The sequence below is a fragment of the Amblyomma mixtum genome, chromosome 6 (assembly GCF_055824585.1).
Source record: "Amblyomma mixtum isolate Tamu chromosome 6, ASM5582458v1, whole genome shotgun sequence".
Taxonomy (NCBI): Eukaryota; Metazoa; Arthropoda; class Arachnida; order Ixodida; family Ixodidae; genus Amblyomma; species Amblyomma mixtum.
Window position 1 is genome coordinate 65641564 of NC_143017.1, and position 22881 is coordinate 65664444.

The window sequence follows — 22881 nt, forward strand, 5'->3', positions numbered from 1 at the left end:
CGCGATTATTTAAATCTCTCTGCTTACAATGTTATTCTTAATTCACTCCAATATTTGGTACAGCCGATTCAGAAAGCGTCCTTCATTTGCAGGCGGTTCGTCCCGCCCCTTACGGGCGTCGTGGTCGTTGCGGTACTGATTGTGTATGTCGTTGAGAATCGGAAACAGAGCTTACTCAAAAGTATTGTACTGCAAAAAAACTTCTATGCAAAGAAAATTATTACTCATGAACTGGCTTGTATTATGACCGACGCACGCACTCGAATTCTACCGGTGCAGCTCGCCTGATGCGAATAGGCAAACGTTTCAAAACTTTCAGACGAAACAGGCCGCTAAGTAAGACCACTGACAAAGTCTTCTGCAAGATAGCGGTGTGAAACAAAATTGGAATCTGTGCGACTGTGCGCTTAGAGTCGAGGAACATATGAGTTTTGGCACAACTGTCCTTTGTACTGGAGTCTTCGGATGAAAATGAGCAGCTCGTGGATTATGTACAATAGCTCGCTTCTGCACCACATTAAACATGTTCTAGATAAAGAAACTAAGGTCTGTCTTTTAAAGCATTAACGATTACAAACAGATAGCGTACCATTGAAGGAAAATTACGAACCAGCATGTCAATGCCCACTGGCCAAAGCAGTGTTTGGCAGTTAGCGTGTTCCCGTCCTGTGCCCCTTTCTTCGTAGTGTCTGTAAGGGCGTGACCCTTCAAGTCACGACCCCCAACACCTCTCACTATGATTTTACATAAATGTTTTCACCACCACCCCCCTTTCGGCCTCGTCTGCACCCAATCCTATGCCTTGTTTATCATGTTTCTCACTCATAATCCAACCTGAAGCCTTCTCGGACAGCGGAAGTTCGATGCAGTACCTAAGAACCCGGGTTTGTGTTTTGTTCAGAAAGCACTTGGAATTAGAACAAATTAATGGGCGTCAAAGAAAAACGACAGCCTGCTTAATCTGGCAAAATCAGGTTAATGATAGTACTAGCCCCTTAATGTAATAATGAAAAGATTTCTGGATCGGCAAATGTGCCATTGCGCCGAAAAATTTTTTTACTCGCCTTTAAAATGCCTGGAAGGAGTTTGCTACAGTAAAACCATCACAGTACAACTACCCGAATAACCGCGTGCAGCAGTCGTTTCATCAACGAGGGCATAAATGCAGCCAGCGAGTTACATGGAATGACAGCTGCAGCCTTGTTGCACATGTGAACGACTACAGTTGCGGTATTTCAAAGCTTCACTGCTAATTGTAGGCACTGCATGGCCTTCCTGAGCAGATTCTCCGTTTTCATCTGCATGGCAGCATTCATAGAAACCATTTTCAGTAGTGTGTTGCGTCTGAAAACAAATCTGCGGGTAAAATGATGTTGAACGTTTAATTTGCTTTCAGCTTAATATTTGGTTTGTAAAGGTAGAGAACAGCAGTGAAGAAAGATCACCCCTGTTATAGTTAGCTGTTCCAACACGGCTTTCGAGTGGCTCCGTCCACCTTCCTCATGAAATTGTGCCAAGCTCGAGAGCGTACGAGTGTCAGTTGCTCACGTGAAGTCAACACAGTGACTAGTTTACCTGCCCTGAAACCGGCGTTAGAGAAATATGCCCGGCAGAGTAGTTCAAAGCTGTTAGTCAGTTTAAGCTGTTGCTTTCGTAGAATGCACTCTCCCAAGAAGGCGCCTTTAATGACAGCTGTATATATAATACCCTCTTTGATGCTGCCCATACTAGCCCTTCTTTCCAATGCCTCAACTTTAATTTGATTGGAGGATCCTGAATAATCAGAACTTTTTGAACCTTTAACCATTTGCGGCAAGGCGTCTACGACTGTGCACGCGACTTTTCAAAGTCATTTTTTTAAAAGAGCGTAGCCCTGTTTTCACAGAACAAGTAATGTCGGCTGCATTTCAAATTCCTTCTAGACAGAATGGAAGGGACACACAGTGTCCAGAAAAAAGAATCGCTTTTCCAAAATAAGAAACAAGGATGGACGTCGTGTAGTTAGTTCTACGGCGCGACCAGGAAGTGAAGTGCGGTATGGGGCTGTCACTTCTATCTTTTCTGACGCGGTGGAATGTTTCATTAAATGACACTGTAGAAAAATTTTTCATAGCAATACAACTTCGGTAAATGAGAGAAACAATTACTTATGCTTAAATGAGATCGATACAAGAATAATGCTGCAATTACACGAGCGTCCGAAGTGCGCGCCGTACGCTAATTTCTAAAGTTCTTGAGCCATTAATGTTGTCCTTGTTAAACAGGTGATTCTAAATGTAATCACAAAACTTTGATGATTTTTCTCGATATTGAACATAACAGACACGTGAAAGCATTATTACCCAAACTCTGAATGAATAAGAAAAAATACAGGGCAGTCACTTGAACTGAGGTGCTTGAGGAGACGGGAAATGGGACGGAGAGGTGGACGGGGGTGGAGCGGAGGTGGAGCGCAGGGAAACATTGCCCAGAAGCGAGATCGCCGGAACCACCGACGACAAGCGACATTGACGAAAGCTTGTGGGACGAGCAACTTAGCGCCTTCGCCGGTGCTGCCGGTAAACTGGGGGCACCGTGTGAAGTGGGACTGTGCGACCTGAAAATACGAAGATAGGATGCTTGCCCATACGTTGAGCAATATGTGCTCGAAGCGCGACCGACTACGGTTTCAAAGTGGTTCGGTGCCACTGCAGCCGGAGCACTTTAACCGGGACACTCCAACGGTTTAACGAATCATGGGCGCATCTGCAGCCGCCGCACAGCGTCAACAACTCAACAGAATCTGGTCAGCTGCGCTGACTTCAGCGTTTTACGCAGCAGAGTATGATGGATCCTTAATTTTACGCTGTTATGTTCTCTTTAAGCGTGTTTTGTTTATTTTTTTTGCGGGGGGTGAGGGTTAAAGCCATTGTTTTCCTCTTGGATCTCATTTAGATGCTCATTTAGCGGACGAATGCAGTGCTTTGACTTCGACCATGTTGCGCACGCTGCGACCGCATTCTGGTAGGCACACAAGCAAAGGAAACTGTGCCACGATACATAATTTCAGGGCACGTGTGTGCCCATTTTGGCTTCTTATAAAGTACTGAGTTTCTTTCTTTATTCCGCTAATGCACTTTGCAGAATATTGCCTGCAGAATTTCGGCATCATAACAATAACTCACGGCAGAGAAATATCATCGCGTGCACAGGACTACGGAAATGCGCCTGGACCGTCTCCCGTGACATGCACGTCGCTACCTATATTGCAGATGACACCCTGGCAGTACATATTTGAAAAAAAAAAAATGAAAATTGGTTTTTGAGGAAAGAAAATGCAGCAGTAACTGTCTCAGTTTTGGCGGTGGACGCCCGAACCACGCCCTAAGCGAAGAGATAAAGGATTAAATGAAAGAGGTGCCGTAGAGAAGGTTTCCGGAATAATTTCGACCACCTGGGGATTTTTAACGTGCACTGACATCGCACAGCACATGGGCGCCTCTTGCGTTTCGCCTCCATCGAAACGTGGCCGCCGTGGTCGAGTTCGAACCCGGGTACTACGGCTCAGTAGCCGAGCGCCGCCCTAACCACTGAGCCACCGTGGCGAGTTACATATTCGGCGTTTCACACGGATTCCATGCCATCATTTACCACCCTACTTGTACCCAAGCTGCACACGTCGCTTGCGAAAGATATTGATGCTCATCGCGCCTCTCTCCCATCAGGCATTACACGCGCTTCAAACCATCCTCTCAATTATAGGAAGTGCATCGACCTCGTGTTCTTATTTCTACACTTGGCGTCACGAAGAAATAAGAATTGTCGTCCTCGGCTCTCAAGTGCGTCTTTTTAGAATATCTGCATCGTAACTGCGGAAACCGCCTGCACATCTGCACAGACGGCTCAGCGAACTTCAAATGTTCTTCTGGACCTTTGGTCACCTCCGTAAGGTATACCGTATTCAGGAAAAAAAAATAGCGACCATCAACTCGGTAGATGCGGCAGAGTATGCGTTAGTGCTCCGTACGAAGCAGCTGCTAGTGCTGATCGAATGTGACCGTGTGAGCAGGTGGCGTGGTCTAGTCCGTCCATTCCCCTCTCCCGATCGAATTTAGCAATCACAGTGTGACACATCGTACCCCCTTTCGCACTCTCCTCCTCCACCTTCTACTCCTTTACCGTCCTCTACTTCCTCTAGCGGGGCTTCAGACGGACGGACAGGTTTTTCCAACGTGGGGTTCTAATGTTTTAATGCTGTAATGTTGTAAAACATATTACCGGGCTTTTTCGACCAGTGTGGAACTTGGTCCTCCAAGTCGTTGTCGAGTACGTTAATACGTATACAAGAGACCGAGTACGGCCCGTTTGAGATGGGAACGCGGGGCACACCACAAGGCGCTGTGTTGTCCCCGCTTCTCTTTAACATTGCTATGATGTATCTCCCGGCACAGCTGGCGGCTGTCGGCGGTGTTCAGCATGCGCTGTACGCCGATGACATCACCATCTGGGCCACTACGGGAAACATAGGAGAGATGGAGGAATGAATGCCTGCAAGCAGCGGCGAGCATAGTTGACCACTATGCCACGTACTGCGGCCTCCAGTGCTCCCCGTCCAAGTCTGAGTTTGTGCATATTCGATCTTCTCCGAAATGAAAAATCTCCGTTCAGCTTTCTCTGGCAAGCGGCCCCATCCGTGAAGCGAAGGAGCTACGAATACTCGGTCTCTTCATTAATCAACATCGTAAGGCAGACACAACTCTTGCCAAACTCCGCAAAGTCGGCGACCAGGTGGGCCGAATGGTTCGCCGCGTTTCCAACAAGCGAGGAGGGTTGCCAAGTAAGGATGCGATGCGGCTCGCGCATGCCTTCGTAACTAGTCGAGTACTGTACTCGACTCCTTACCTCCGCTTACGGAAACATGACGAAGATCACCTGGAGATTGTACTCCGCAAAATTTTCAAGAGAGCCCTCGACCTCCCGATATCTACTTCCAACGCGCGACTCCTCGCGTTGGGGGTGGTGAACACCTATCGAGAACTCCGAGAGGCGCATCTCGTTAATCAATACACGCGTCTCGCCCAGACCGTGTCCGGTCGCCGCCTCTTGGACCGGTTACATATGAGACATGATAACTAGGGGTGTGCGAATATCAAATTTTTCGAATACGAATCGAATACGAATACTTGGTTCCGAATATCGAATCGAATTTCCAATAATCAAGGACAGACGCATTTAACCACTACAAAACATTTATTTGAGCACCCAAGAACATCACAGTTCAACTATCAGTGATGAAATGAGCACAAAAGGTGTGTGTGGCTGCACAAAAAGTATCAGTCTCGAACATTGTTTTTAGAAGAGTGGAAATATCATAGAAGATGGCTGGTACACGGCATTGATCAAGGCTAACTTGCCATAAGCACAAAAGCGCGTTGCTGGGATGAACGTAAAAGGTTGTCGTGAAGGAAAACCGGCTGCTCCACATGGTCAAGCAGTAGTAGTTCCCTTCTAGCTGAAACTTCTCCAGCCACAGAAAATGCCCTCTCAACTGGCACTGAACTGGCTCGTATTGCGAGGTATTTCGTGCACAGCTCTGACTATACCAGCTTCGCAGGTATAACCACAAAGAAGCTCACCACTGCAGTCAGCTACTGCATGGCCCAACGTTACGCATTGCTCCGGGCGCCGCCATGTTGTTATGTCTCTGTCGATAGGACTTGCGGACCGAAATGAACGCCGGTGCTCGCAATAGAATATTCGGCTGGATACGAATATTCGCGTCGTGTCGAATATTCGAAACAACACGAATACTTGGACTTTGAATCGAATACGAATACTAAAAATATAATATTCTAATTATATTCGAAAATTTCGAATATTCGCACACCCCTAATGATAACCATACCATGGAACGGGTTCGAGTGCCAGAACTGTGGAGAAGCGCCCTCTACGTTCGACCCCTTCCGACTAAGATGAACAAGGAGGACCATAATGGCCGGCGCCAGGCGCGGGTGAATGCCCTGCACCGCCACTATGGCTCAAAGAAACACGTCTTCTACGTCGACATTGCAGGCCCCTACCGCTCCAGGGGGGAATGGTACACGGGTGCAGTCATACACGAGGGAAAACAGGTGGACGGCCTCTCGTTCAGAGCGCCCAACTCAACGCATGCGGAGGAGGTGGCGATCGCCCTCGCAGCCTCCCATCCCGACTCTAAATTCATCCTCACAGACTCTCGCGGAGCCTGTCGTAACTTCGAGTTCGGTTGGATCACTCCAGGGAGAGAGAGAAAACTTTATTTACAAAGGAATTCGGGGCACGCCCCAGGGTCCCCGCACGACCCCACTGCACTCAAGTCTACTCGCTCACAAAATTTTACACCGCAGTACTCGCGACTGCGATCCAACTCATCGCTCAATCATATGGGTCCCTGGCCACCAAGGCATGCCAGGTAACGAAGCCGCCCATGAGGCAGCCCGCGCACTCACTCACCGGGCCCCAGGCGTCCCTTGGGAGGAGCTTAACTCAGATCACAGCCCTCTCCTTTCTTTTAAAGAAATTACTGAGCACTATCGTGCCGAACACCGGCGATACCCAGTTCCTATGAAAGGACTGGGTAAAGCTGGCGAACGAATTCTCCTGCTGTGCCCGGCGGTTCTCAAGCACTTTAACCTTCTTTTGACGGCCGCTGCTCATTCTGTGGGGAGGTGGCCGACACCTTCCACATGGTTTGGGCATGCAGAAAAAATCCTTCTCTCCCCCCAATCACCCCTTCCCCTACCCGAGAGGACTGGGAGGCAGCCCTGCTCAGCTGCCAGGAACTATCGGCACAACAGGCCCTGGTTCGGCGGACTTGTGTAGCGGTCTCGACCAACGGGATCCCGGAATGAGGGACTCCGCCTAGTATTGTAAGGGGTGAGACCCATTAGGGGCCTCTCCCCGAGCACCTCTCTGTAAATTACTTAATAAATGCTTTTCACCACCACCACCGCGAATCAGTTCACTATTTCATTAACAATGGACACCATATAACATATCGGCGGCGCTACTAGGACACTGCGGTATAGCTGAAAATCACCGCGCGCACGAAGTGGCCTGGTCTGCCGATAACAGTGGTGTTTGTGTATCGATTCCGATTCAGGGAATGGGTGCTGTGGGTAGGCTTCGAATGCTGGAATTAAAAGTTTGGCCCGATCTACTTTTCCTAAACGCTGAGCCGCAGCTTCGACTTCCACGCTGCTTACCACAACTTGAAAGAAATTTGCTGTGTTGCCTTTGGTCTTGCATTGGGTTTACGAAAAAAACTCTTTGCAAATCGGTATGGCTGAGCACATTGCTGCAGGCTAGTTAGTGCATAGTTGTCCGGTCTGTTGGCGCAGAATGAAAGGAACAGCAGATACGAAGAAACTGTGAAAGTGCTGTGCCCGTCTCCTTCATTCCCGTTATTTCTGTCGTTCTGCGCCAATGATATGGCTGAGAGCCCCGCGTGCGCTAGCTGCGGGGCTCTCAACGAAACGACAGAACACGTTGTGTTAATTCCTTCCATATAGCACTGAAAGACAATCGCTAGTCTGTGCACTATACCGTCTCTATCTCCCCGCCCGCTGAAGGAAGTTATAGTACAATGGTCGCAGCTATTGTCAGCTATCAAGGCTTGTTAACCGCTTTTTTTCATTTCTGGACGGCATCGTGAAATTCTTTCATAGGCTATGATTTTGCCGTACGCAAAGTCCTTACTGCGTTTCTATACTTAGCCCTCTTTTATCTTTCCCCTTTATTGCCCATTTCCCTTTCCTCAGTGAAGGGTTGCAAACCAGTACCTTCTTCTGGTTATCCTCTCCACCTTTCCACATCTTCCCTTTCTGTGTATGGTTCGCTCACGATTTCAGGACAAATATGGTCAGCGGTCTAGGACAATGATTCATGGATATCTCGCACGACAAGTTTGTTCTCGTTATGCAGAGTGACGGCAACATGCTACCATGGAGAGCGCATTTCTGTGAGCTGAACCTGCCAATTTTTCCCCCTTCGCAACGGCTATGTTTCTGCACTGGTTAGAGCGGAAACCACCTTGAAGAGAACGATCATAACTTCAAAGCTGGCTACTGGTCGTGAGCCTCGCAATACAACACAAGCCGTCTAACGAAGCGCGCTCTCAGCAAAGGTGTAAATACTGCAGCAGCACGAAAATTAGGCGCGAAAAACCACCTAAAATTTTTGCAATTTGGCTATAGTGAGGCAAAAACTGAAAGAAGGTATGGAAAGTATCTGTGCTTCATGACCACCTCTGGATGTTTTAAATTCAAGCTTTCAAGACTCGCGCATTGTCGACGAGTTTTTTTTTTTTTATCCTTGCGTTAATGATGTGACGTAGCCCACTCTTTAGAGAGTATTGAAGAATAGATGGCAGGAGTGGCTACTTCCGTACTCCACGTTCACCACAACACTTCACGCTTAACTTGAACGCCACAAAACTGACAAATATAGCTTACGTTTCTAAGCAGAAGGCAATCTTCTCATCCGGGAAAAAATAACGGTGGTTAATGTTAAAGAGAAAGCAAGAAGACGGGCCCTTATTCGGACTTTTTATGTTTCATTTTATTTATTCGTCATCCCAACCCTCGGCTATGCCTGAAGTCAAAGTAAAGTTCACAAGTTTACTTAATTTCTCCCCCCAAGTAAGCCTTAGTTACTGCGTTGCGCACACGGGGTGGCAAGTCCTTCAACTTTAAGTGGGCCACCCAGTTTGCTAAGTAAGTCAGTTATCGCACTGCTCGTTACCATACGCCGGTGTTAAACGTCCGAGTAGTCTGATAGAGAGTTCACCGTAAGAGCCTTTTGAAGTTGTTGAGCAGTCACATTTTCGCGCGTGTAGAACTCGACGGCGCTCGTCTGGTCCGTAAGCAGGAATCCGTTGTCGGCGAAGTGACCGGTAACGTTGTGGGCATTCAGCCAAACAAAGAGGGCGATGTTGTCCGTGCGAATACCGACGCTGAACACCTTGAAATCGGGTTTCGACGATGACGTCATCGGCCCAGTCACGGAAGTCACCTGAAATCATAATGTTAAACAAATTCATAGACTCGCTTGGCGTATCTAGTGCTGTTGCGTCCAAATCATATAGGTGCAGAACACAGCAAGTTAACGAGGATTGTCGCCAATCGTGTGATTGGCGACACACACAGAGGCGCACCGACGTATCGCTTACACATTCTATTCCTCTTTACTAATGCCAATCCTGATTGGTGACAGTAAAGAGGAATAGAATGTGTAAGCGATACGTCGGTCCGCTTCTTCAAGACAGAGAAATCATATCTTGAATGGCTTTGTTGATGCCATGAGCCAAACCATGAGCCAATCAGGCTAAACACATGCTTTCGTACGTCTACTCGTTTTAGCTACGTTAAAACACAATCATTTTTTTTTAATATGCGCAGCAAGCTGCGCAGTATACTATGTTTCTCGTTAAAAGTAGCGATGTACTGCGCTCAAAGGAACTATGGATAAGTATCTCAGCAACAATGGTGCTCGTACCGTTATAGACGCTGGCGGCAGGGAAAGATTTTTCGGCTCTTCGGGCACTAGAAACGTGTCCGGCGCCAGTTTGGTTCCGTCGAAGGAGTTGAGGAGCGAGAACGACAGGAAGCACGTGTGACTCTGGCAGACGCCCTCCTTCCAAAGCCTGTTCATGCTGATGCTGTACGCGTCAAACGACGCAGCTTGCGGCTGTGTGGAAACGGTATAGAGGAATTACTTGCCTGACATTTGCCTCCGGAATGAATTAAAAAAAAAAAATCAGCGTGTCGACGACGCTGACACTGCCAGAACTATTTCTTGTGATTTCTAGGCACAGTATTTCTTTGTGCGTGCATTCTAGTATTACATTTGCACCAGAGTTGAAGCCGCCGTGAAAATTTGTGAAAGCCCGGCTACAAAACGTCGGGGAGTGTGTCGACTTTATGAATCTAAGTATTAGACGCTTACTAAAAAAGAACAAAGGATTTCGCTTGTAAGTCATTAAAAAAAAATAACGATTATACAGCGCATCATCACTCTCGGTAAATAAAATGTAGCGCTCATTCAAACGAGGTGCGCACGGAAATAGTAACCAAAACATTTCTGATTTCCTATTAGTATCCAAAGCACGTTCTCACTCTCAGCTCTTTTTCCGAGAACGAGCTCTTCCTGTGAACTGCTCCGAGCAGCGACTGCAACACTTACTGTTTCTAATTAAAAACAGTAATTTTCGTTATTATAAAACTATACAGCAGTGCTCTGCCCACATCACTTCCCCAGGCAACAAACTGAAGAAATCTTGTTGATTAGGTGCTTTCAGAACATCAGCGAATGCGCCAAGGACGGATGTAAACGCAGCGCTGTCTGCGAAGTACGCTAGCTGATGTTTTTGCAATTGAACGTTTTTATCCAGTATTTTTTGCTTGTAAAAGCTCTCCTGTGTTGGCAGTAAGCAAGTTCAATAAGCGTGTATTGATGCCCCCCTTGCAGTGCAAAAATGGTCGCTAAGCGAGGTTTCTCGTGGCAACGGCATATTTCCCCTGGGCAACAATTTACGCGGTGTTCGCATGGCACAAGAAATGACCTTTTCGTAGAGCTTGTTAGCACATGTGTTGTATGCTCTGTTTATATCTGGACGTAAAGCGGGTGCGTTGCTTAGACCTGTGTCTGGAACTGATTTTATTTGTGCGGTCATTAATTTTCAGGAATACTACTGCAAGGTCGGTCTTAAAGTTAATTTCCATCAACGTTACCGACACGCTGAGTGTGCCTGCAAAACGTAAAGGAAAACCACGACGTATAATTGAAAGGTTACTGACTGGTGCTTTTTTCCAAAGTCTCTTAATGCATGCTTTCTTCTTTTTTTTTTTTTGAAGTTAACTTCTTCTCAGCGTCACTGAAGCTGGCAGTGGTGTTTAATTTTAACACTGCTCATGCAATTTTCTTTAACAAGAGTGCTTTTCTTCCATTAACTGTGAAATTTGGTGAAACGTTTAAAGGAAAAGTATTTACTTTCAATAATGCTACTTTGCATCTTGATGTACATGATGGAGTTGGAAGGTAAACAAAGGAAACTTGCCACCGTGACGTTAATCACTGTCGTCGCGACCGGGCTGAACGACGTCCACATGAACTGCGTAATTGAAAGCTGTGCCTCCTTGACCGGTGTCAGGTTGTCGTTGATGAGGAACACCCTCAGATCATCGTTTCGGTCAACGTACGGAGACACAATTACGGGGCTAAAGAACTTCTTCGCATAGTAATGCACCATCTTCCATCGCCCACCGTATTCTGAAAGTAATTTGAAATAAACACAAGGAAGCGACATGTTACTTAGGACTTCCACTTGGACAACATACGAAACTCAGGAAAGGTTCGCATATGTTTCAGAATGTCTAGACTCTAGAGGATATATACTTTCTTCTACTGGCCACTAATTTCTAGACGAACGTTAATTATGCGAAAAAAACCACGTCAGGTTCATGTATGCAATTAAGACACAGGTTAGGCTAATTCTTCAAAAACTGGCGCCGTCGACAGCATTGAATCCCTGCAAAAGCATGCTGCTCACTTCATCTTTTCAGATTATTCACGCTTCACCAGTGTCACAGCAATAAAACAACGTTCGAGTTGGAACGCCATTTCGCTCGCCTAACATTACTTCACAAACTGTATCACCATCCCACCCTCCATGACGACTTCTTTTTGCCACACCCTGCAGTCTTTCCTCGCCGCGACCACGATAACAAAATAAAAGTCATAACATGCCGTTCATCGCTTTACGCGAAATCGTTCATTCTTCGCACTCATAATAGACTGGAATAACTTGCCATCACACATAGGTACTGAGGTTAACTTACAATCGTTTCAGCATTCGTTAAAGCAAACCATGGACTAACAGATTTTGTATTTTTCTTGCATTATGTGCATTTACTGAGTATTTTATTCTGCGTTGTTTGTTGTGTTATTTGTGTACATTATTAGCTTTATATTTCATACTTCGTTATTACAGGTATTTTGCTTCAAGTGCCTGTGCCGTATTTTCATGCTTGTATTGCCCCCCCCCCCCCCCCCACCCTCGCACGAGAGCCCTTAGGGGTATTGTAAATAAATAAATAAATACAGGCGAGCTAAAGATGATTTCCTGACCGTCGTTGCGTATAGGTTGTGAAAGACAATGAAATGCCTCCATGAGAAAACGCAAAGTGCAAATCGGTCTTGAATTTTTTGGGAGCCAGCTTCAAAGGATATGCTTATTGGTCTTTACACACTGAAATGTCCACCTCACCGATAGACGCCCATGACGGCGCCTGCCAAATATCGTTGAGCTGCCAGTAGAGGAAACCCATGTTGTGACCCAGGCCGCCTCTCAGGTAACTTCTCCAGCGCCGAAAGGTTTCGGCAGCCGTCCGCATTCCCATCGCCTGGTGGATCTACGCCGAATACAATTCAGATGCAACATTTTTCTCCCTACATCACAAAAACTATTTCATACAGCGATGCGATGTGTGATGGCGGTGAACGGCTGAATAAAGGATTAAACCAGACAGGCACACGTGGATAAAAGGAAAGAGGTAAGTCACTAAATAAGTAGTTGTACGCATATATTGGCCAACTGTGTAATTGATTCGCCTGTGGTCATTTTACTCCATCCGCCCACTGGTAGCAAAGGGAGCGAGCAGTTTTGATTCCCTTTAGCTTGGCCGCCGGCACTCGAAATCGCTAAAGAAGCCACTTGTTGTGAAGCTACTTCAATCACAACTTTCATTTGCTGGAACAGTTTGTTGCAGTGCCTTCTAATCAGCACCTCCTAAAGCGCGAATGACAAATGCATAACGGAGTATTTTTATTGAAGCACTTCGATCGTCACTCTATTGAAAATAGGAGCAATCGCTCTATTCCTGTATTCGTTGTGTTGTGCTGTATGTATTTTCAGTCTCAAGAAATGAAAAAGCTGCTGCAAGATCCGTCAGACACTCGGATTCTCTCTTTTCAAGGCATAGAAGTAAGTAACTTAATAATACCTTACCTGACTCAAATACGATATCATGTCGTAGGCTTTGCTCTCGTCTTTAATCATTGCAGGCCATTTCACAGCTTGGGTATTGAAATGCCTCTTGATTGCATTTATCAAGTATGGGTCACCTGAAATAAAAAGTAAGAAGCGCATAAAAAAAGCTATATTGGCACAACGCTATAATTTTTTCACCATCAATTTTATTCATTAGTCCACTTAGCATGACTATCAGCGTAATTGCTGAGACGAAGTATTAGCATAAGGTAACGCGCAGTGATACGGTTACTGCCATTGTTAGCAATGCACAATATCTTTTTTTCTGTAATGTTGTATTGAGTTGTACCTTCGAAACCTGAAGGAATTGTTCACTGAAATAAACTTCACTTGACCTGGCATTAAACGGCTTTTATTAAGTGAATATGTTTTGTTTTGTTTGGTTTGGTTTATTGGGGTTTAACGTCCCAAAGCAACTCAGGCTATGAGGGACGCCGTAGTGAAGGGCTCTGGAAATTTCGACCCCCTGAGGTTCTTTAACGTGCACTGACACCGTACAGTACACGGGACTCTAGAATTTCGCCTCCATAGAAATTCGACCGCCGCAGCCGGGATCGAATCCGCGTCTCTCGGTTCAGCAGCCGAGCGCCGTAACCACTGAGCCACCGCGGCGGGGCGTGAATATGTTTTGTGCCACTTTGACCTTTATGACGTAATCACGCCTTCTGAAAGAAATGAACTTTCTCATTGAGAGATCTTGAAGGGCGGCCTAAGAGCTACATCTAATCGCTCTTAATATATTCGTTTACTATGATGCGCTTTTCTGTAGGAATGACGACTACGATCTCGTCTCAAGTGGGGTCGACGGCTGTCTCTTAAGTACCCTCTTGCATAACCATCACTCTAGCGTGGGCATACGGCGACAGCCTCTTTGTCAGAAAAGGCTTTTAAAGAGTCGGCGGCACTCACCTAAGCGTAGGTGCTGCCTGTGTTGTAGGAAAAGTGTAAAAGGGTAGGCGATCATGGAGCTCGGCGCCACTGCCTTGAAAGTGTCCCTCGAAGGATACGACTGCAGCCCGTGCTCGGACACGAACCGAGCCAGTGGGAAAGTCGTAGGGTCCCACGCGTCGAACAGGTAATTGTAGTAGTGGGCTGGAATCGACCGAAGACATCCGAGCAAAGAAAACACAATTAGCGGTGAAGGCTGAAACGTGTGATTGAGTGCACCTAATGTTCACTTATTGAAACACTTATGCAGCGATTAAGTGCATGCCGTACGTCTCAAAATTTGTCATCGACTAGAGAAACAGGTGTTCTATTACCTGTCATTTGCCTTAGCCGGCACGATTAAACCATTAAGTAGTCTGATTCCTCTTTCTACACCATTATCAGGCATGGACATCTTCTTGTCAGCGGTGTTCTCACTGCCCTCAGTGTCTGACGCTCGTGAACATATTTATCTGGAAGCACCAGTGCTGAAATAAGGCTGAGATTTTCCCGCGTTATTGTCCATTTGGTTGCATATTGCAGCCGAGTAGTGTCTAGCGCATGAATGGGAAGGCAAAAAAAAAATGCGGCTGTAACAGTTTATAACAAGTGGGTCTAAAAAGCGGCAAAGAAGAAACAAAGCAGGCAGCAATCAGTCTCGGTAAACAAGATAGATAGCAATCAATTGTGACGAATAACTTTAGATTATTCGTCCCTGGAGAAGATAAAACGCTTTAAGAGGAATGCGTTACCCGGTAAATCTGTTGTTTAGGAGGAAAAGGTGTACTTCAGTTGTCCTGTGTGTTGTACAAGGGCGTGATGCTCAATATATGGTTGCTGCTTCTTCGCAACAGGCTAACTGGAAATTGTTGTTTGACGTAGTACACAGGAGGATTTCCTACCTATAGGAATTTAAAGCACTTAAAGTGGAACCGCTCATAATGAGAGGTGGGGCTTAGGGAAGCGGTCAGGATGAAGCTGAAAAGTTGTAGTCGTAAAACCGACCTGTCAAGCCGAAAAATTTGCTCTGGGTTGGTTCGATGCTATAATGTCGAACTTCTCAAACGAGTTTCCTGCTAAGCAGCAGTACTCAAAGAACGGTGGATTGGGTTTTATACGTTTGAAGCTTAGTACGCTACAGCGCTACACGCAAAGTACGCTACTGCAAGCAAGCCTGTTGGAGTCCAGAATAAAGTTTTCATATTCTCATGATGAGCCGTAAATGTCATGTGACTGGTGATATCCAGATTTTGAGAGCAATTTACAAGGGTTTTATGTGACCACAAACTGATAACGTGATCTGCGAGAGGTCCCATTATCTGTTAACAACCAACCGCCGTCAACCCACCAAACCAGACTTTAAAAACTGCAGTATAAAACGGAACTCTCCTCAGGTGTTGCGTGCAATGAGAGTGAGCAGCTTGTAAGCGAATGCCTGTGGACTCACTGTCGCCGTTGTTGGGGCTGTTCGGGTTGATGGATATCCAGCTAGACGTCGGCGTCAGCCTGCCGTTACTGGGGCTGGACGAGAGGAAGGGGCGTGACCTGTCCTCGCGCTCAATCACGGGCTGTATCGTGTCAATGTACAGCTTGCGATAGTCCCTCCGGTACTGGCTCATTCGCAGTACCATCTGAGGCCTGCAGAGACAAGAAATAGTCGTACGTGAGTTACTGGTAAATGCAAAAGTCGACGGTTCGTCGAAGTAAGTAAAGCTGTGCTTTCAAAAGAGGAGAAAAACAGGTCCACTGACATAAGTGTTTCAATAGGATTTGCTGTACGCCCACGACAATCCTAAGTTACAAAGCAAGCACGTGCGTTATTTTCCTCCTCACTGTAATGCAAACTCGCTGGGGTTGTGGGAAAGAAATAAAAAAAAATCTAGCTCCTTCTTAGAGAACCTCTTTGTAGAGACTGGTACCTTACAAACGCATTGACGAAACCGCTACTCAAGAAAATTCATTTTTTTTTTCGACAACGATAGTATCCGAGAACTCTGCTCACATTCGTCTCCTGGAAAACGAAAGTGCTTTCGTAAATCATGGCCCCATTCAAAGCAGAGCGACACCACCTCGAACCGCTTCATTAGGGAATTTCGCACAGAACATCTTAGGTTCGCTTATGTCAGGATATGGTCTATGTTCATTTATTAGAGCTAGGTAGACCTGCTCAGCGTAGATCTAGAAGGAGACGATGCCTCGGAGAAGGCTTTCCATCGGATGCTGCTGTTAGTTCTTGAAATGAGAGAACTAATAGTCGGGTTGGTGAGTGCATTAAATCGCGAAAACAGCGAGATGTGTGATTTAATAACGGTAGCACACGTGTGGATTTAGAGCAAAGTCGAACAGCTTTCCGCAGAAATTGAACTTACAACGCCCTCCCCCCCCCCTCCCCCTCTCTGAAAAAAAAAAAGAAACAAGGTGAACAAAGAAATGCTTCGCATACTGGATTGTTAGTCGCTGTGCAGAGAAAGAATCGAACTATGTCCAGAAGCGGCGCAGAACTAGAATGAAAGAACGCAAAGAAAAAGTGTAGATGGAGAGAACATGAAGAGCGCACACTACAGAAAAGGAGCATTTATTCAATAAGCCTGGATCTCCTGGATGGAATAATAAAGCCGTCGTGCATGTTGTCTGGATGGGTATTTCTGTTTGGAAGCGAATTTAATAAGTACGGTAAAGTACCATCTATTTGCATTGCGTTACAATTGGGTGTGTACGTGGACATCGGTCCACCATGAATACAAAGCTGTGAATAAGAGCCAGCGTCTGGTCCTTTAGTTCCTGGGAATTTCGTCGTACGTACGTACTGTCCCGCCAGGAAACATTTTCTTAAATTTTGCTTAGATATTTATCTTGTGGATTTATCTCAACGTCAGATAGGGCAAGTCCTCAATGCAAGCTTTCACAGAAAAAAAAAAGTAATTTTCACTGACCAGATGGTCACTGACCAGATTTTCGGCTACTACATGATATGGTGATCAATCATCAAAAAATAATAAAAAAAAATCGCACAAGTGCCAAGCGTTCCTTAAAACCACTATAAATATTCATATTTCCAGCGCAGTATAACAGGCTGCAATTCATTTCCTCAAGGGGTGTTTGAAAATGAAAATTTTGGAAATGCACTCCAAAACATTGTGCAAATACTCTCCTTCTATTTCATGTTTCTGATAATCTGTTTATTTACAGTTTTGTATTGCAAACATTGCATTTTATTGAGTTGTACTATTGGGCGTTACGAATATTGATTCCTCCTTGTTCTTTCCCATCCTGCCTGAACCATATGAGGTCCGCAGTATTGTATAAAATAAATAAATAAACTCTTTGGAAACTCAATAAATGGGCAGAAACTACCCAGAAAAACTACTCATTTAAGTTAATAGAGGATCAGTTGTCCAAGTCAAGAGTTAAGCACAGTTATTCAAGATGGGAATCGGGTGTAATGAGAAGGCGTTAAAGGCTTTATGAAAGATTTACAAAGAACCAAGGTGTTACGTTACCACCAGAAGTATGCTATAGCCTCTTCGTTTTCGTTATTGGCGGCCCAAGTCAAGATGGATGGGTGGCGATGGAGGCGCCGCACCTAAGGAAGAACAAATATACACAAACAATGCGCACAGACGTAAGCTTCTTTCGTTGCCAGCACATCAAGCCGGCTAGAATAGAAGACACAGTCTGTATAAACGAGTAAGGTAGATGAACGAGCTGCCAATTAGGTGATGGGCGGTGCACTGTTCTCTGGTTCTGTACCAATTGTCGGCTGTTCAAAGCCCTGTATTACGAGGTGATATAAAGCTTGCACTTACGTCACATTTTTTTACCTGTCTTCTGGCGGCGTGAAGAATCCAACAATAATACAAGGTCCCGCCAATGTCTCTACAGAAAGTTGGCAGCTGCAGTGTGTCTATTGACGTGAGTTTCTTCAACTTGTCCTTAGGCACGTTAGAAACAGTGACGTACATTGAGTGCACAGAGGTTATTTGGGCAACAAAATAGCAAACAGCCTGGCCCCTAGCCCGTGAAGCGCTGTCGTGTTATCCACCAAAAAAGGACCGTCAAGATGTGAGGGGAGACTTTAAGGAATCGGTGCTCAGCCATATCAGAACCATATGGCTTCCACCCAGCAAGCCGTGTGCTACCAATTAAATAACTTCATTGCATTCGTATGGGTTATGTTCGTACAAGAGTGTGGATGCATAAGAACAGTGTGGCATCGTCTCCGCTATGTCATACACGTGGTGGTTCCGGGAATGTCGAACATTGTCTTACGCGCTGTCTAGATCGCAACGCAAAGAGGTGTGTACTACTAGCCTCTCTCGAGGGGCAGGAGCGCCACACAGTCCACTTCAGGACATTGTTCACCCGCGCAGAAATCGATCATGGAAGAGGGAGGCTTCCCGCTTTCTCCTAAAATTCCTTCAAGAATCTGGTCTAAACGCCATATGGTTACAGCAGCAGCTGATGACGATTGTAGGTTGCAGGTGTGCGTGGGGACGTAGATCTGCAAGGTCACACACACACACACACACACACACACACACACACACACACACACACACACACACACACACACACACACACACACACACACACACACACACACGCACACACGCACACACGCACGCACACACACGCACACACACACACACACGCACGCACGCACACACACGCACGCACGCACGCAAGCACGCACGCACGCACACACAGACACACACACACGTACGCACGCACGCACACACACACACGCACGCACGCACACACGCCGCGGTGGCTCAGTGGTTAGGCGCTCGGCTGCCGACCCGAAAGACGCGGGTTCGATCCCGGACGCGGCGGCCGAATTTCAATGGAGGCAAAATTCTACAGGCCTGTGTACTGCGCGATGTCAGTGCTCATTAAAGAACCCCAGGTGGTCGAAATTTCCGGAGCCCTTCACTACGGCGTCTCTCTTTGGGACGTTAAACTCCAATAAACCAACACGCACGCACACAGTATGCACTAGGCTTCAGGTAGCTGCGGTTTATCGCTTTTTTTAATCCTTAGCTCCAGTTATGTGTAACACACTGATTAAATTGGAATACAAAAGCACTATCCACGTTGGCAAACGAATGCTGTGGTGCTTCCTAATTTCTTTTCTAGCACGTAAGTCATTTACGTGTAACGAAGCTATGAAGACTCAACAAGTGGAAGTACAAAAAAAACGACGGATATACCTTCCTCTTAACGTCGACAGTCCGTCTGTCGTGTAGCATGCTTATATTCTACCTTTCTTTTTCTTTTGACGGTCGGTTAGCGTACAGTTAATAAAATACTTCTGTTCCTTATTTCTTCATTTATTATATTTTAAAGCATCACTGCAAGACATTGAATAAAGGAGGCTGCAACTGCCCATTCGCTTTAATATTATTTTCAAAACCATACACTGGGAAAGGAAAAGAAAAATAGAGAGAAAATGAAAGTAAATAGTGATTATTCATTATGAGTAGCGTGTTGAACGCTGAATATTTAGCAGCGTTACGTCTAGGAAAGTTTGTACTCCAGTTAAGTGCGATTCTTTATATTTGCTTTGGGAGCAAGCGTAGCTGAGTTCTCCAGTTAAGTTAACTGATATACAGAACAATATCGTACAAACCGATAGGTAAAAAAGATTAAAATTCAGTAAAGCAAAACCTCTTTGTACAGTGGTGAGCAGCCTTGTCTAGAGCGCTTGAACAGTGGGCACTTGGTAACAAAAACCGAAATTAGAGAGCAGCCCCTCATTACAGGGCAAAGTTTTCGTGCCTGCTTTGTTTACGAGGCTATCTGGCGCTACTTCCGTGCAAGCGTTGCAGCTGGACCCTAGAGGCTGCCACAAAATCTGGATTTGTTTGCAAGGAAGTGCACCGCCCGAGCGCTCTAGACAAGGCTGCTCACCACTGTACTGCACTGAAAATTCGCCGCGGCTATTTCGTTTTCCTTCGTATTCGTAGTATTTAATATCTGGGTCACCAAACTTAAAAGGATTACGCACCATTCGCTGTTCGAACGTAAAGCTGTTCACAAGGTCAGTTTCGCGAGCATATCAGCAACACAACGGATGAACTTTGAAATAACTAGTTTTTAGGAGTTGGTTTTCCCAATTACTTCTCTCAGTCGCTTGTTCAACCACAAAATCATGTAGACAGTTTGATTTCCTTCTGGTATTGTTGACATCAGAGAGATTGGTGGCACGACGTGAACGCGTCTTGTTGGTTCGCACCTGTGAAGCTGTGTTGCTCGAGGACAAATTTCATCAAACGGTTACTGTTTTTTTTTTTACAAACGGCAAAGGTTCAAGGAAAGAGGAAAACATGAAACAGCTGATTTACAAAGAAACCGGGCGGAATGAGTCGCTAATAACCGCTTATTTTAAAGCCAAGTCTACCCGCTTCGATATTACCCGCTTCGATATTACCACCAGCTAATTAGTTCCCTTCGATCTAATGCGGTTTAGAACTAGGGGTGTGCGAATGGTCGAGTATATTTCGAATATTATATTTTTAGTATTCGTATTCGACTCGAAATCCAAGTATTCGTGTTCTTTCGAGTATTCAACCCGACGCGAATATTCGTATCTAGCCGAATATTCATTGTGAGCACCGGCGTTCATTTCGGTCTGCAAGCCCTATCGACACAGACATAACAACATGGCGGCGCCCAGAGCAATGCGCATAGATTAAGGAAATTTTTTCTTTCGAATTTTTCCTTCGAGGAAGGAAAATTTTTCCTTCCTCCAAGGGCCATGCCGTAGCTAACTGCGCTGGTGAGCTTTTTGTGGCTATACCTGCGAAGCTGCTATAGTCAGAGCTGTGCACGCAGTACCTCGCAATACGTGCCAAGTGAGAGGGCATTTTCTGTGGCTGGAGGAGTCGTTTCGGCTAGAAGGGAACTATTTCTGCCTGAACATGTGGAGCAGCTGGTTTCCTTCACGACAACTGTTTATGTTCATCCCAGCAACGCGCTTTTGGGTTGATGGCAAGCTAGCCTGAATCAATGCTGTGTAGTAACCATCCTTTTTGATTTTTTGCACTCTTCTAAAAATAATGTTCGAGACTTTGATACTTTTTGTGCAGGCACACACACCTTTTGTGTGCATTTAATCATCGATAGTTGAACTGTGATGTTCTTGGGCGCTCAAATAAATGTCTTGTAGTGGTTAAATGCGTCTGTCCTTGATTATTCGATATACGATTCGATATTCGGAATCAAGTATTCGTATTCGATTCGTATTCGAAAAATTTGATATTCGCACACCCCTATTTAGAACTTAGCCTAGCAATGATTAGTGCAAAAATGAATTTCATCCAAAACCAGGGAGCCACCACTATTCCTTCTCAATGGCTTTGGAATTCTTGCCACCTTCATCTTCCCGGAGACACACAGTCGGTGTTTGCAAAAACACTGGCTTTCCCACGTGGCGAAAATTTTTCCAGACATGGCGTACGTGTGTGGTGTTTATTCTGACTGAAGGAGCAACCGTTCCCGAGATGAACTCATTGACACCTACGATGCTGCAACCAGCTAAAGACTGATCTCAAAAAGCATTTAGTGGCGTTTCTTTATGTATCCACACTCGTACTACAGCGTGAAGAACAACCTAAGCGTGAGTAGTGAACATCAGCATCGTAGCTATTGAATACAGACAGAGGTCCATAGGTTCCCCTTAATAGCAAGCGTGAGAAGCCACATGTTATAGTGTACCACATGGGTACAGGCCTCTAAGGGCGGGCGGCCGGGATCCCACCTTCGGGCATCGTAACAAGGAGTTCGATCAAAGGGCTCGACAAACCCAGACAGCTCATTACTGCACCCACGCAGCGCCTGCAAACACGTTAGGATAAATTATCAGGGGAGATATGGAGAAGCAAAAGGTGCCGTTCCTTGTTTTCCCCGAACCATCTTTTCCGGTTGTCCAGAGGCTCTAGCTTGCCGTCTTAGTCAGGAGAGTATTCCGTCGTGGCAGTAAAAAAATAATAATTCAGCAAGAGAGGTAAGAAAGACTCTGGGATACGCAGGCACAAAAACACTTATAACTAATTCCATTAATGCCATAGCCGTGGCGTAAACAAGAAGTTCCCTTTCTCCCCACCTCGGTTTCCGCCTTTTCTTTGTCTGTTACCATAGGCACAGTCTTTGTCAAAAGTAACCAGGCTGCATGGTGTGCTTCTAGCTTGTGTTGTGGAGCCCTTGTGACTTTCCTAAAGACCAAAGTTTCAACCAACCAAAAGAACCAAGTTTCAACTAAAGACCAAAACTTGTTAGAAGGTAAGAAGACCCCCAGTCCTTACCTTTAAAGACCATTTCAGCTTCAGGGAAGCTGTAAGGGCTCCACTGTACGAGCTAGAAGCAAACCATGCAGCCTGGTTACTTTTGACAAAGACTGTACGTCGCATGGGTCTGATCAGTGTTTTATAAAGTATAACTTAATTCACAAAAAATTTCTCTTACTGATATATTTCAATCAGTTATGGTTATCCACTTCCCGGAATGCGGTAATTTGCGTTCAGTGTGCTCGCTTCGATTACGCCAGCAATGCACTCTTTGTTTCGTTACGCACATAACAAATACCATATCTTTCGGTTATGCCGTTTCCCGCACCCTAGTGACCGCATGAGAACTGCAAAATGCCTCCTGGCTGTTTCCGTGCCAATAAAAAGCATAGGCGCTCCTCTACCATGTGTCGAAGGTCGCTTCGTAAACTTAGAGGCTTGTTTTTCCGCGGCTCGCCCACTGTTCTGAAATCGAAGTAGGGTGCGCACCACACATTGGTGCTCCAGTGATACGTGCGGCCGGGGCTGACCGGGGGTCATTGGATCGCTTCGCGCCACTAATGCTGGATCCCACTGGAGGTTCAAACTATGTGCACGTACGCG

General features: G+C 45.8%; 1 protein-coding gene across 2 annotated transcripts in view; it reads right to left on the reverse strand.

The window, feature by feature from the left end:
* Positions 1-8553: 8553 nt before the first annotated feature.
* beta-Man (beta-mannosidase) overlaps positions 8554-22881 on the reverse strand; it is a 52274-nt gene continuing 37946 nt past the window's right edge. Inside the window, exons 11-18 of one of the 2 annotated variants that reach the window (XM_089548021.1) lie at positions 17494-17576; positions 15441-15631; positions 13976-14158; positions 13025-13140; positions 12284-12428; positions 11075-11286; positions 9514-9705; positions 8554-9030 (exon numbers count right to left, since the gene is read on the reverse strand). In XM_089548021.1, the coding sequence (XP_089404147.1) occupies positions 8773-9030; positions 9514-9705; positions 11075-11286; positions 12284-12428; positions 13025-13140; positions 13976-14158; positions 15441-15631; positions 17494-17576 (1380 nt within the window). In that variant the 3' untranslated portion in view covers positions 8554-8772. The remainder of the gene's footprint in view (positions 9031-9513; positions 9706-11074; positions 11287-12283; positions 12429-13024; positions 13141-13975; positions 14159-15440; positions 15632-17493; positions 17577-22881) is intronic. The other variant, XM_089548020.1, reaches the window with a different exon arrangement.